A 14,718-nucleotide genomic window follows, 5' to 3' on the forward strand; every position below is an offset into this window, starting at 1 on the left:
TAAATCCACTTTGACCTGTATTCAGACAAAAGCAGTACAAATACAAGATATTTAATGTTTTATCTCATCAACTTATGAATGAATGTTTGTAAGTATACGCTCATTCTGAAATTAGTGCCTGCAACACATGCAAAAAAATTGGGACAAAGCCAATTAAAGACTAGGAACATTGTTAAATGTTCAGAAAACATTTAAAACAGGTGAAACAATCATGCTTGGGTATACAAAGAGCATCCAGGAATGGCCCAGAACTTTATGAGCAAGGATGGTCGAGGATCACCACTTGCCAAAAAAACCCTCAGCAAATAGTCAATAGTCTGTTTAAGGAAAACATTCCTTAACAATATTTGCTTCGCAAAGGATTTTAGGTGTTTCACACTCAGAATAACACAGAACACAGTGAATAATATTATAAAAGATTTAGGGAATCCAGAAAAATCAAGCCAAAAACCACAACTGAATGCCTGTGACCCTTGTTCCCTCAGATGGCACTGCATTAAAAACCGGTATGCTTCTGTGATGGATATCACAAAATAGACTCAAGCATACTATCGTAGTATGGGGTGGTGTTAGTGAATAACTTGCACATCTGTAAAAGCACCATTAACACTGAAAGACGTGTAAACATGTTGGAGCAACATATGCTGCAGTTTTGATGCTGTCTTTTTCAGGGATATCCATTATTTCAGCATGACAATGCCAGGAAACATACTGCACATGTTACAGCAGCATGGCTGCGTAATCAGAGAGTTATAGTGCTGGACTGGCCGGCCTGTCTACTATTAAAAATGTGGTACATTATGAAGTGCTATATATGACAACAAATGCCCTATACAGTTGTACAGCTGAAGCCTTGTTTAACTGAAAAATGCCAAAAAATTCTGCTTTCAAAACTGAATCAATTGGTCTTCAGTCCCAAAACCTTTATTAAGTGCTGTTAAAAGTAAGGGTGATGTAACACAGTGGTTAACATGCTCCCATTGTAACTTTTTTGGAATGTATGTCAGGCATCATATTTGGTTCAAAAACAGTTAAGAAGTTCAGAAAACTTCTTGACTTCAAACACACTTACAATAGAAGCTGATGGGTAGTTCCCTGATTCTGTGAATAAATGTTTGAAATATGTAGCGCAAATTTGAAATTACAACTGTTACATTTGAAATATTACTGGTATTGACATGAGATGGGAATCAGGGGAGATATGGAGGTGTAGAGAAATGTTTCTTTGGCTTTATGTTTTTTCCTTTTGCAAATTAAAAATAATTTGACATGGCAGGTGTTAAAAGTTTTTTCTGTCATAAATAAATAGGTTCGAAAAGCTCTCTTTTCTCTGTTTCTGAGTACCAACAGTGCCAGCCATGTTAGAGCCAAAAATAAGACAAGCTTTTCACAGGCACAGGCAGTATTTACTATCAGTGGAGAAGGTGCTTCATTATCATAATCTCCTCCCAGTCTTTCACACTTTGAGAGGGAAACTCATATAAATGCATATTCAGTGAAGGCAAACATGTAAAAGCAACAACCCCATTGGTCCTATTATGGGTGCTAAAGGATTGTTGTACCTATTTAGTAAATCACCTCTTTTTAATGCCACCGGACAAAAAATTGTGTATATTTCGAGTCAACAGGTTTTCTGTTCTTTTCACAGTACAAGCAACTTAGTTAAAATGAATAGACCATAATATGCATTAGGGGTTGGAATCTCTAGGCACCTCACGATTTGATTTGATTACGATTCAGAGGGCTGCGATGCGTTTATAAACGATTATCGATGCATCTCGATGCATCTTTTTTTCTATATAGCATTTATATTTTCTCACTGTGTGAGTTCAAGTTTCGAGTTAAAGTTTCAAGTTTTATTTGTCACTTGCACAACGTGTCAGGACATTTATGCATTGAAATGCTTGTGGTGAGGCACAGGTAATCACTCTACAGAAAGTAAATAAGTAAAAATAAAAATACAAGAAAAAACAACTGAAATATATTAAATATACACAAAATATATACAGAATGTAGAGACAATATACATTTTAAAGTGACTAAGTGACTCAGTGTTATTGTTATTTAAAGTGACTTGGTACTTTTAAAGCAAAGTATTTGTAATGATCCATAATGAATTGACTTCCCATATCTTTTATTAATAAAACAAATGGAAGTGATGTGGCAAGTGAACTAGAAGGCTCTTATTCAGTGCTCTTGTTTGGAGCACGAGAAGCTGCTGCTACTCATCTGCGATAAAATGCGAAGTTACGGTGAAATAAGATCCAGAGGCAGTGGATGTCCACGCAGCACGTTACAACTTTTCTACCCGTTTTCATTAGTGATTTTATAACTTTGGTTTTGGTCTTGTTGTAGAGGTGGGGGGATCGCTGTGTGAGTAAAGTATCTTTGAGATGGGACGTGTGCAACATTGCGCGAAAGCCCTATTTCACCACGACTGAGAACCGGCGTGCAGACTGTAGGTCACAAAGCAGCGATGCGTTATTCGCATTTATAACCAGCGCAGTTGGTTTCCTGGTACGTTAAATCTGCAACGAGAGACTGTCAAACACTAAAAAGTGGCGAAGCTGAAGTCAGCTTCTCTTTCGAATTCTCGCGTTTCACCTTAAATTGTGCCGCATTTACATTCGGCGCCTCAGTTAGAATTTAAGGTGGAACGGGTAAATTCGAACAAGAAGCTGGAGAATAAGAAACGACTTCAGCCTCGTAAAACAGTTGAACGTTGAGAGACATTTAACTGATCTACTTCTGAGGAAAAGTTTTCTGGCGGAGATGGAAGGAAAGTGGCTATAGCTAAAGCTTAAAGCACAGCAAAGTAAATCTGCGTTTTCGTTTATTTTTCGTGATTGTTTAGCCTGTACTAGGACATTATCACATACTGAGATATACTGGACATTAAATGTTGTGGCTCCCAAGGTGGTTTGATTTTTGTTGAAAGGACAAAATGGCTCTTCTTATCATTTGGGTTGTGACTCCTGATCTGACCTGGCTTTTAATGCAGAGGGAGCTGGTCAGATTTCTCGCTCATCCAGTAGTGTTTTTTATTATGTGCCGCCACAGACTGTCCGGGCGCTGCACTTCCGCACTTCCAAGTTCTGCCTTTTGCGTTCTGTCAACATTACATTATAAATTAAATATTTAGAAAATCGATTTTTGACATTTGTGAATCGATTCAGAATCGTTCACGTCCGCATCGCGATGCATCTAAGAATCGATTTTTTCCCACACCCCTAGTAAAAACCCATATTGCAATAAAGATTAACAAATGCTATACTGTGCAGCACTTGTAGCGGTTCTAGTGCTCCGCCAGAACCAGCTAGGTTGTTTCTTACATAACAATATATACTGGTCAATATTAAAGCTAGCAGTATACTTTAAACGAAAATGACGTTTAGAAGCAAAACTGTGTCTTTCTGCCCAAATAACACAATGGTTTGAATTTGTTAGGTGCAGTGTGCACTGCTTACCAAACTCTTAATTACTGTGTCTTTTGTTCTGAGACCTCCCACTTACTGCAACTGCTGCTTACTGCTTATCACCACGTCATTTATTCTCAGATCTCCCTGACTATGACTGGTCCATTGCAAAAAAGCGGGCTTCAAGCGCTGCTGAGACATTTACAGAGTTCTTTTTAAGTATACATATGTCACCATGTTCAGCAGTAGTTCCTTCAAGTTAAGTACAAAATCACAACCATATGGCATGGTCATCTTGGTGGTCATCTGGATCATGACTTTTTTTTCAGCTTGCACATCCCTAGTATGTTAGGTATCTTCTTTCACATATTGTTTGTAATATATTTATTGTTTTATTTTATTTATTTATTTATTGGTAGCTGTTTAAATGCATAAAATCTGAAAAGCCTACAGTTACTTGCATGTCTGTTAATAATGCTTCAAAGTATTTAATGCATATTTTTCAGCTACCAGCAATTTATTTGTTCTAATTTTTGGAGATTTACACGTCAGTTAAATATGAGTAAGCGAATGAATAACAAGAAAGGTTAATGAGGTGGTTAGTTGGATGGAAGTTTTATCTTGCTTACAGGAATTGAAGGATGCCCATATTTCTGAAAAGCACTGCATTAATATACTGCAAATTTGAACATGCCTAGAACATCTTTGGAAAATTAAACTACTTGTCTTGTGCATCATGAACGGCAACTTGAATATAAGAACTCAATATGGATAGAAATTTGGCACAAAGCAGTACTTTAAACCAGCATCGCTCAGAAAGCTAACAGAGATTAGACTGTCGTATCAGCCAGCACTTTCAGTAACTCTGCTCGTTAAATCCAAACCTCTCCATTTGCAAACTGACAGCGTCGTCTGATTTTGTGCAACATAATCTCTTCAGTAAATGAGCTGAGAGGTGCTAGAGTGTGTGCTGCTGCTGTAAAACTGATTTACCTCCACAGAGCTGAGCCTCAAAGCCACATCTGTTCTTACAAAACTTATAAATAACAGAATGCTTTGGTAGCCAAGAGAGCTGCCAAACACACACACACACACACGCACAGGCACCACAGAGAGCTGCATATGTGGGGTTTGTTAATCGCAAGGATGCTACACACTTATAACCCTCACTCAGCAGTTTTGCTGTGTGCAGGAGGCAGCCAGAATGACATCCTGGGGAGCAGCACGACACCTCGATTTCATTTAGACTTCTGTTTTAATATCCCAGCCAGCACTTAGCATAATCCTTTACAGTTTCCCCAGCAATTTGCAGCATGATTAAACAATGCTTCACCGAGTGGAATGAAAAATGGTAGCATTATTCAGAACACATCTGAAGCATACAAATCCACAAGCACACTATCCAGAAAAGGCCTAGATAGTCTAAGCACATTAAACAGCACATTAAACACATTGAACATGCACAGGAGGCAGTAATAAACTGTAATACAATAAATATATTGGATAAATACTTATACAGTAACGTACTGTAATGTCCTACAGTATTGTTTTGCTACTACGCCAATAAAAAGGCTGGAGCAGTCGCCTTCCTGGAGGTTGCCTCTGCGGGTCCATAAACAAACCGACTTTATAGGCACACGATTCTTAAAGGAATACTCCTTTTCAGCCTAATCTCTATTTCCCGCATGCATATTAGGGGTGTGGGAAAAAATCGATTCTTAGATGCATCGTGATGCGGACGTGAACGATTCTGAATCGATTCACAAATGTCAAAAATCAATTTTCTAAATATTTAATTTATAACGTAATGTTGACGGAACGCAAAAGGCGGAAACTTGGAGGTGCGGAAGTGCAGCGCCCGGACAGTCTGTGGCGGCACATAATAAAAAACACTACTGGATGAGCGAGAAATCCGACCAGCTCCCTCTGCATTAAAAGCCAGGTCAGATCAGGAGTCACAACCCAAATGATAAGAAGAGCCATTTTGTCCTTTCAACAAAAATCAAACCACCTTGGGAGCCACAACATTTAATGTCCAGTATGTCTCAGTATGTGATAATGTCCTAGTACAGGCTAAACAATACAAACGAAAACGCAGATTTACTTTGCTGTGCTTTAAGCTTTAGCTATAGCCACTTTCCTTCCATCTCCGCCAGCAAACTTTTCCTCAGAAGTAGATCAGTTAAATGTCTCTCAACGTTCAACTGTTTTACGAGGCTGAAGTCGTTTCTTATTCTCCAGCGTCTTGTTCGAATTTACCCGTTCCACCTTAAATTCTAACTGAGGCGCCAAATGTAAATGCGGCACAATTTAAGGTGAAACACGAGAATTCGAAAGAGAAGCTGACTTCAGCTTTGCCACTTTTTAGTGTTTGACAGTCTCTCGTTGCAGATTTAACGTACCAGGAAACCAACTGCAGTGCGAATAGCGCATTGCTGCTTTGTGACCTGCAGTCTGCACGCCGGTTCTCAGTCGTTGCGAAACAGGGCTTCCATTTGTTTTATTAATAAAAGATATGGGAAGTAAATTCATTATGGATCATTACAAATACTTTGCTTTAAAAGTACCAAGTCACTTTAAATAACAATAACACTGAGTCACTTAGTCACTTTAAAATGTATATTGTCTCTACATTCTGTATATATTTTGTGTATATTTAATATATTTCAGTTGTTTTTTCTTGTATTTTTATTTTTACTTATTTACTTTCTGTAGAGTGATTACCTGTGCCTCACCACAAGCATTTCAATGCATAAATGTCCTGACACGTTGTGCAAGTGACAAATAAAACTTGAAACTTTAACTCGAAACTTGAGCTCACACAGTGAGAAAATATAAATGCTATATAGAAAAAAAGATGCATTGAGATGCACCGATAATCGTTTATAAACGCATCGCAGCCCTCTAAATCGTAATCGAATCATGAGGTGCCTAGAGATTCCCACCCCTAGTTTTTACAATACTGATAATGTGGAGAGCTGTGGTAGGCAAATGAGCCCTCTTACCAAACACAGGGCTGCAAATATTGCATATTTAATTTTCAAATATTCTATTACATATTATTTCTAATATTTGGATATTCTGTAAGAATAAGAAAAAAACTCATGATAAATCTCACTTGACTAAATTACAGTGATTTCATTATTATTATTATTATTTATTTATTTATTTATTTATTTATTTTTTTAATGATTGCTGGAATTTATTTTTTCCCTTTTATATTAATGCTTTTTAATGAAAAAAGGAAATGGAAAAGCATCACTGATAAACAATCATAGCCTGTAGGACCTAGCAGCCCTAACCAGGCTGCTGAGACTGTTTGAACATGTCAGTGAATTGCAGTGTAGAACAGCAGAGGAAACAGCATTTTTATAACCACTTTAACTTAAAAATTGAAAACGATTTTGGTCACTTCTGAGCAAAGGAGTGACCATGTTTTAGATTCTGTATACTTTTCTTCAAGTTTAAAACTGCTAAAAAAGCACTTTATACCTGAGTATGAGTCTCGATAGCTCGACCTCTGACTACTGCCGAGATGTCACTGCGGATGTAACAAGAGAGCACCATTTGACTGATACATTAAAAAGGCTAATCATAAATTGTTGTTGTGCTGGCAGATTATCATGCTGGCAGATTATCTTGCTGTCTTTGGATGCGCTGCTGGAAAAACTGATGGACTGAAGCTCATGTTTCCATAAAAATGGGCAAAAATGTCCATTATTAGAATGGCTATTTTGTTCCAAATATAAGCAACCCTAATATTGACCAATAACAGTTCCAGAAGAGTGTTTCTGACGGATGTTTTGATGAATCAGGGTGTTGATGTAATCTAACAAAAGTAAAGTACTTTTGTCAGTCACATTATTGATTAATTGATGAATTTTTAGATGTGATGCACCTCATGAACCTGACTTGTAACTTTACCAGGGTGCACTATTAGCACTCCAGAGGGTTTTGGTTCTTCATAAGAGTGATGCTTCACATCATTTAAACTGTGTGTTCTTGTTAATATTTTAAAAGACATGTCACTATCCCAATATGTTAGCAATATTATGTTTTATCGTAGTAATTTAAAACATTATAGCATCGCTAATGTTCCATGTTATTCAGCCCTAGCTCATACATAAATATTGTTCTTTTGCATCTGCAATACTTTATGTCCTTAGATGATGATGTATTAAAGTATCTGAGACTTTTTTCCATTCAGAATGTCACCAGGCTAACCAAAAAGGGGGCAATAATTCCAGATGGAACTGTTTTTTAATGTAGTAATATGCACTAGGCACACATTACAGAGCCTTTTAACTATTGTATTAGGTTTGTTTACTTCTTTGAGCCCATAACCTTTCATTTCTTTTCGGCTTGTATGCACACTTGATAGTTGTCAGCCTATTCTTTCAACATATGCAATGTTGAGTTTAATAACTTATAATTTATAGAGCAGAATCACAACTGATGTTTTTCTGATTTTTTGTTGTGTTTCAGCTTCGGTGAATGTGTTGGTGACAAACTGTAAGATCTACAATGATGCAAGCTGTGACATCTCAGCAGATGGACAGCTCCTGGCTGTATTTATACCCAGCAGTCAACGAGGCTTTCCTGATGAAGGCATCCTCGCCATTTACTCCCTTGCCCCTCACAACCTTGGAGAAATGCTCTACACCAAGAGATTCGGTGAGTTACTCCTGTGTGAAATATTAAACTAAGTTTGGTATGTCTCAGCTAATGAAGCAGATTTTCATTCCAGCAGAACGCAGAGAACATCCTGATCTGGTTTGTCAGGAACTAAGGGAGGACTACTTCATGAAGGTTTAAAATTCCTTAAACATAACTGACTCCAGTAATCCAACATTTCTCATAAAGCCTAAGGCTTTGCGTCATGGATATCATTGTTGTTCTTGCTGCAACGTCAGTTCTGACTTGGGAACTGCATGCGCACATTTTAATGAGAATAATTTTGGAGACATCACAAATAAACTATATACCCTACAGCAGGTTCTTCAGAAATGTTTTTTTTGGCTTTCTGGGTATGAGAAAACTCTTAAGAAACTAACACTATAAGGAGTCCATATTGTTTAGCTGGAATTCCATACACAGTTTTAGTTGGATGTCCGTTTTAGTTTTTGAGTTTGGTTCTGGTACTGGTGTTAGCAAGAGTGTTGTTTTATTGTAAAAGAAATAATAGTGAAATAGTTTTGTATTCTCCTCTGATTAAACTGTTGAGACACATGTAATTGAGTGCTAGCATGGTTTTACTGCAATTTATTAAGGATATTATAAATTATAAATTGTTATGGAAGGCTTTTTTCCAATTTCTAATAATGTTAATTTATTACTCTTTTATTTAAGTGATGAAATGTGTAGGATGTTGTTGACAACTCACTGATTTATTTATTTAAGTGTTCTTAAGACAGCTCGATTTCCAGAAAGGTCTTTTTGTCATCATTAGAGGAAGTGTCACAGTACTTTTATTAGGGTAGTGTTGATAAACATGCCTGTATAGCTTGAGTTTATTTCTAGGTAACAGTGCAGGACATGTAACAGCGCTTGTGAGTGTTTACATTTTCACCAGCTTTTAATTTATGTCATGTTATTAAATTATGGCCGTGTTGACTGTGTTGCCTCCATGTCTGCTTTAGCTGGGTAAACAGACTTCGTTGACAAATTAGTACAAGCAGCATACAGTTAGGTGAAACCTGCATTTTCCTTGTTTAAATGCACTTCTTGTCATTTAAAAACCAATTCTAGGTTGAGACCAGACCATTTTTGAAAAAAAGATAGACATGTTGGCATTTGGGACTGTAGTGCAGCACATTGTAAAACGGGCTAATATTAATAGAAAATTAAAATACTTTTGCGGGCTGGATAGGATTGTATGGCGGGCCTGACCTGGCCTGCAGGCCTTGTGTTTGACACATGGGCTTTAGAGGGTGGTTTTATCAATTGTGAATCACCATGTGCTCGGTACTCGGTATTGAAAAACATCAATTACAGTTTACCTCCTTGGTGATTCGGTAATGATTGTTCATCAGTGATGATGATGAATTTTTGGTCTCGCTTACAGTAAGAAACAGAGCCTTATAGACACCAATTTTTTTGTCCCTTTTCATGTTCGATGAAGTCCTTTTTTATTGCTAGGCAGCATTAGACAGTAAACAAAATGTGTTTTTTTCTTGCCTGTTCACATATGTTTTTTTTTTAGTTTTTTTTTTTCCTTGAGGTCCACAAAAAAATAGTCATAAAATGTTTTTACATGATCATTTTCCAATCTCTCTTCATCACTTAGAATTAATCAGGCTGTTTTGTTGTTGTCTCTTTAAGGCAAATCTTATATAATCTTATATAAATGATCTCTGTTCTTATTGTTTTGTCCTGTATTGTTTCTCATTCAAAAAGCACTCAGAGCTGAAACGCTCCATAGATCTTCAATACGAATGAGCAGGGCTAAACTGCTGATGGCTGAATAGGTGAATGTATGTTACATGAGTTGGTTCTTGTGACATCACAGAAACAATGAATTTAAAATTGGCTGTTTTTGCCGAATGGTTTTCAAATATTGGACTGTATGGACTGAGTAACGAATTGTGTGTTTTGAAATTCTGACAATGTTTACATGTTGCTTTAAGCTATTGCAAAAACGTGAGTGAAATTTTCTTTTTTTTCCACGATATGGGCCCTTTAAGTCTTTAATGAAGGAGGTTGTTAGTGGCTTGGTGCTAACATTACATTGAAACTGTTAAAAATGAGCATAATTTCACTGGTAGCAAATGAGTAAACAAAATCTACTTTCAAAGTGTATTACAGGGTTGCTACATTAGAAATATCTGTGTAATGATATACTTGGTGACTGATGCTCATGATGTAAATGTGTTTGGCCTTGAACATAAACAAACTTAAAGATTGTTTGCGTTCTCCACCATGATACAATGTCCACACTCCTTACACTGCCTTACATTACATAGAAAATCAACAATATGACCTTTTCTTCACACAGCAATAAATGACAGGGTGAAAGATGTTGTACAAAGATTGAATTAATGGTGTTATTTGTTTTATACTCTTCACAGTTGTGTTTCAAAAAGCACAGGGAACATTTTTCATTGAAACTGGAAGGCGTAAGTTCATGAACGTACTATCCCAGGTGGTTGCAAAGGTGTTGCAAGGCTATTACCATGATATCTCAGGTGGTTGCTAAGGTGTTGCTAGGCTATTGCTGTGGAATACCAGATGGTTACTAAGGTGTTGCTAACCAGCTGCTGTGGTATCCCAGGTGGTAGCTATGGTGTTGATAGGTTGTTGCTGTGTTGTCCAATGTGTTGATAGGCCGTTGCTATGGTATCCCAGGTGATGAGCAAAGTGTTGCTAGGCCTTTGCTATCGTATCCCAAGTGGTTGCTAATATGTGCATGTATATATGTGCTAATATGTATGTGAGTCTGTATGTAATTTCTGCGAGGGGTTGTGTGAGAGATGTCCTAAGTTGACATTGTCAAGCCAACCCTAACAAGTAAAATATATTTTTTCATTATTATTATTATTATTAAGTGTTGTCAAGTCATTTCTGATTCCTGGCAACCATATGGATAGTGTTTCTCCAGAACACTCTGTCTTCTGTTTGGTTCTGAATGGCTGGTTCTTTTTTAAAAAATATATCCAAAATAAGCTTCAGTTTGGTTATGTGGGCTTCGAGTTAGAGGCTTGATTTGTTGGAGGATCCATTTGTTTGTTTTCTTTGCCATCAAAGGTACTCTCAAAAGTCTTTGCCAACGCTGAAGTTCAAAAGCATCAATAGATCTCCTTTAAAACTGATTACTTGATTAATTAGAAAATAAATAAATTAAGGGATTACTTGATTACTTGAAAATGGTCAATGGATTGCTTGATTACATCCTACTAGAATGTACACACCCTCCTAGAGACACACTGTGCATACACATCTTCATTTGCCTTCATCATCATTAACACTTGTTAGCTCCCCTACTCCTGTGCACATGCCAAGCTCAGGCCCTGAGGGAGAGAGGCCGATGTCTGTGAAACTGAAATTGGTTTTCACATGAAACGCTTTAGTCGTAATTAGTGCCTCAGCCACTTCAGGTGCGAACTCTGCCAATTTCACACCTCTGTAGGTTTGCATATCTAAGACCCCTGGTCATAGTAATTATGAAATTTCAAAAGTGGCCATTTAGCACTAGGCACTGTCAAAACAATTATCCTGGAATTTTTTCAACAGAAAATTTTTTCCTTATATTCAGTATTTTTTTTTTATACTATTTCAAGTTACTACATTGCTTTAGTTCATAATTGTATGTGCATGAAAATGTCCTAATATAACTTGTCAAGAATTAAGCAAGCTAAAGATTTTTGGCTAGTCTTCTGGCCAATACTCTCAATAAACTGAAGAACATTCAGAATTCAGCTAATTTGCACATTTCACTTCAGTTGTCTACCAGTTACACTTCCATAATGTCTTGCATTGAATTCAAACTCCTCATAATTACTTAAAAAGATCGTTGGGATGTGTCTACTTTGTGCTAGATTATTCAGTGCCATAGCCTCCAAGCTTTGGAATGTCTTTCTTCCACACCTTCACTTCTACCCTTTCTTCTTTTAAAACCAAACTTAAGATTCAGTTCTATTGTTCTATCATGGCCAAACTCAGCAGCCCCTCTTACCCACTCCACAAACATATGCATTCTTATATACACTAATAATCCAAAACATTACCACCTTTCTAATATGCTGTTGGTCCTCCGTGTGCCACCATAACAGCTCTGACCTGCCGAAGTGTGGACTCTACAAGACCTCTGAAAGTGCCTTGTGGTAATTGGCACCAAGATGTTAGCAGTAGATCCTTTAAGTCCTGTAACTTGCAAGATGGAGCTACTGCAGTTTAACACATAGTTTCTGATCAGACATGATAGTCTTTGTTGCCCTCACACATCCATGAGCCTCGGGTGCCCAACTCACTGTCCTCGGTTCGTGGTTTGTCCCGCTTCAGACCACTGTTGGTCTTGCTGTTTCGGAGATGCTCTAAGCTAGTCATCTGATCATAGTGATTTGGCTCTTATTTGAGTCACCCAGATCTTTACCTTGCACATATCTCCTGCATCCAGCACATTGACTGCAACAATCAGCTGTTCACTTACCATCTATTATATGCCAGACCTTGACATGCGCCGTTGTTACAAGATAATATTATTCACTTCATCTATGAGTGATCAGTGTTTTGGTTCATCTTATCTTACCTGCCTTGTTATTGACTTGTTCTGTGGTAACTTTTTGCTCACATTTCATGTTTTGTACAGTATTCTTCTGAGAAAAGCACTATATAAATAAAAAAAAAAATCTTGTCATTGTGTTACATTTTTTTTCCATTTGCAGGTCCAAATGCTATCTCAGTGAGCCTGTCTCCAGTGGGCCGCTATGTGATGGTGGGCTTGGCATCTCGTCGTATACTGTTGCATCATGTCACTGATCACATGGTGGCGCAAGTCTTCCGGCTGCAGCAGCCTCATGGTGGGGAGACCTCCATGAGGGTAAGTTACTGTTGCCACTACAGACTACAGCATTAATAACAAGAATTAACCCATAGAAGTAAGGGTAATAAAAGCATGTTTTAATGTTATACTACAGAACACAATTTAGCGTTAACGTTCTCCTCCAGGCGTGTTTAGTGTTTCAGTGATATTGCATTAGCATAGTCCTCTGTTGTGTCTGACCTAATGGCTAACTTACCGTTTGTTTTAAGTGCTAAAGCTTCAGCCTTGAGGCTCTGGAGGACACATAGCAAGTCCATTTAAGATGTGGGATATATAGAGAACAAGTGAAAGCATTATAATGAATCATAATGAAACATGACAGTCAAAATGGCAAATTTAAAACACTGTAGTCGTCACATCTAGGGGTGGGATTCTTCAGGCACAATTTGATGATTTCGATTCAGGTTCTGAAAATGCAATTAAAATAATAATAAAATGAACCTCGATGCAATTTATGGTTCAGTAATTCAGTAATTATCTAAACTTAAGGCTGAACACTGGCTATTACTGGATATTACTGGTTAGCAATCTCCTGTGTTGATTGTTAAACAGAGCCAGTTTCCTACGTATGGTTGTTTCCTATGGTTTTAGGCATTTTATTTCATATACACAAAATTTGTGACCAGTTTATGACACAAGAATGCGAGCATTACTGAGCTCCTTTCCTTTTCCATGCCAGACTGTATCAAAGTATCCTACTTTACAGAGTCTCTGGCTGCATGTGTGATTTCAGTAGGGAAAATGGAGAGTTGATGTTTTGTAAATTGATTCAAGAGAGAATCACAGTGCATCTAAGAATCAATCATTTTTCCCAACCCTAGTCACATCCATAATACTTTTGAAAAGGAAAATGAAGAAGTTGAAATTGACTGACTTGTATATAGAAAATGTCTCTGCTTCTCCATGAGATGACAGGTGATGTCACTTAAAAATTGAGACTAACATCCTAACAACGTCAATGTAAGTGATAACAAGGTTCCTAAATGATTCTTGGCTTGGACATACTATTATAGTAAAAACACTTCAATTCTTTTAACTTTAAAAAGGTTCTGCACACTCACACACTTTTCTCTAGAGTACCAAAAGTGGTTCTGGATAGCATTGCTTTGTAAGAGGGCAGCTACATCACAGACTGAGTCATGCAGCTACCACTCATCTCCAGGTGTGCTGATCAGCTTGTTCTATAGCCGGTAGATGAAAAGATTTGGTGACAGCCCTGCGTTGGAGGAAGATGTGTGTGAGCTTTTGTGGAACTGTCATAGCACACTGTCATACTGTCTAAAGCATTGTCAATTGGCTTAGGCTGAAACAGGAAGAAAACTGGCAGAAAAGAAGAGAAAAAGTGTTAAAAACAGAACAAAGGGAAATGTTACACCTGTTTTTGTTAAAATATGCTTTTTCCTATCATTCTCACCTTATTAGGAACACATGGAATGTAGTATGCTTTAGTTGGAATATTGCGCCATAGTTGGTCTCTAGAAGCATAGCTAATATCTTTAGAAGCTTAGCTAATGTCTCACCCTTTACACTGTATCCTCTTCAAACCTGTTTCAGTTTCCATTATCTTAAAAGAACTGCTCTTTTGAGTCAGTCTTGTTATCTTTACCTCTTGGAGCAGAATGAGGTATAAGTCTTTAGATGTGCTTCATTGGCTGGTGGATGGATGTGGATGGGTGGATGTGTGTAGATTGCATTGGATGCCCTCCTAAGGCTATATGTGTGTTGGATGCTTGCCTATATGTATGAGAGTGTTCCTGCAGATAC

The 14,718-nt window shown here is 37.5% G+C and overlaps 1 protein-coding gene across 9 annotated transcripts in view; it reads left to right on the top strand.

Annotated features, from left to right (window-relative positions):
* ambra1a (autophagy/beclin-1 regulator 1a) overlaps positions 1 to 14,718 on the top strand; it is a 155,349-nt gene that overhangs the window by 83,329 nt on the left and 57,302 nt on the right. For all 9 annotated transcript variants that reach the window (XM_036583962.1, XM_036583965.1, XM_036583963.1 and 6 more), the window contains 2 exons: positions 7,902 to 8,090; positions 12,797 to 12,951. In XM_036583962.1, the coding sequence (XP_036439855.1) occupies positions 7,902 to 8,090; positions 12,797 to 12,951 (344 nt within the window). The remainder of the gene's footprint in view (positions 1 to 7,901; positions 8,091 to 12,796; positions 12,952 to 14,718) is intronic.

The sequence above is a fragment of the Colossoma macropomum genome, unplaced genomic scaffold (genome assembly GCF_904425465.1).
Source record: "Colossoma macropomum unplaced genomic scaffold, Colossoma_macropomum, whole genome shotgun sequence".
Taxonomy (NCBI): Eukaryota; Metazoa; Chordata; class Actinopteri; order Characiformes; family Serrasalmidae; genus Colossoma; species Colossoma macropomum.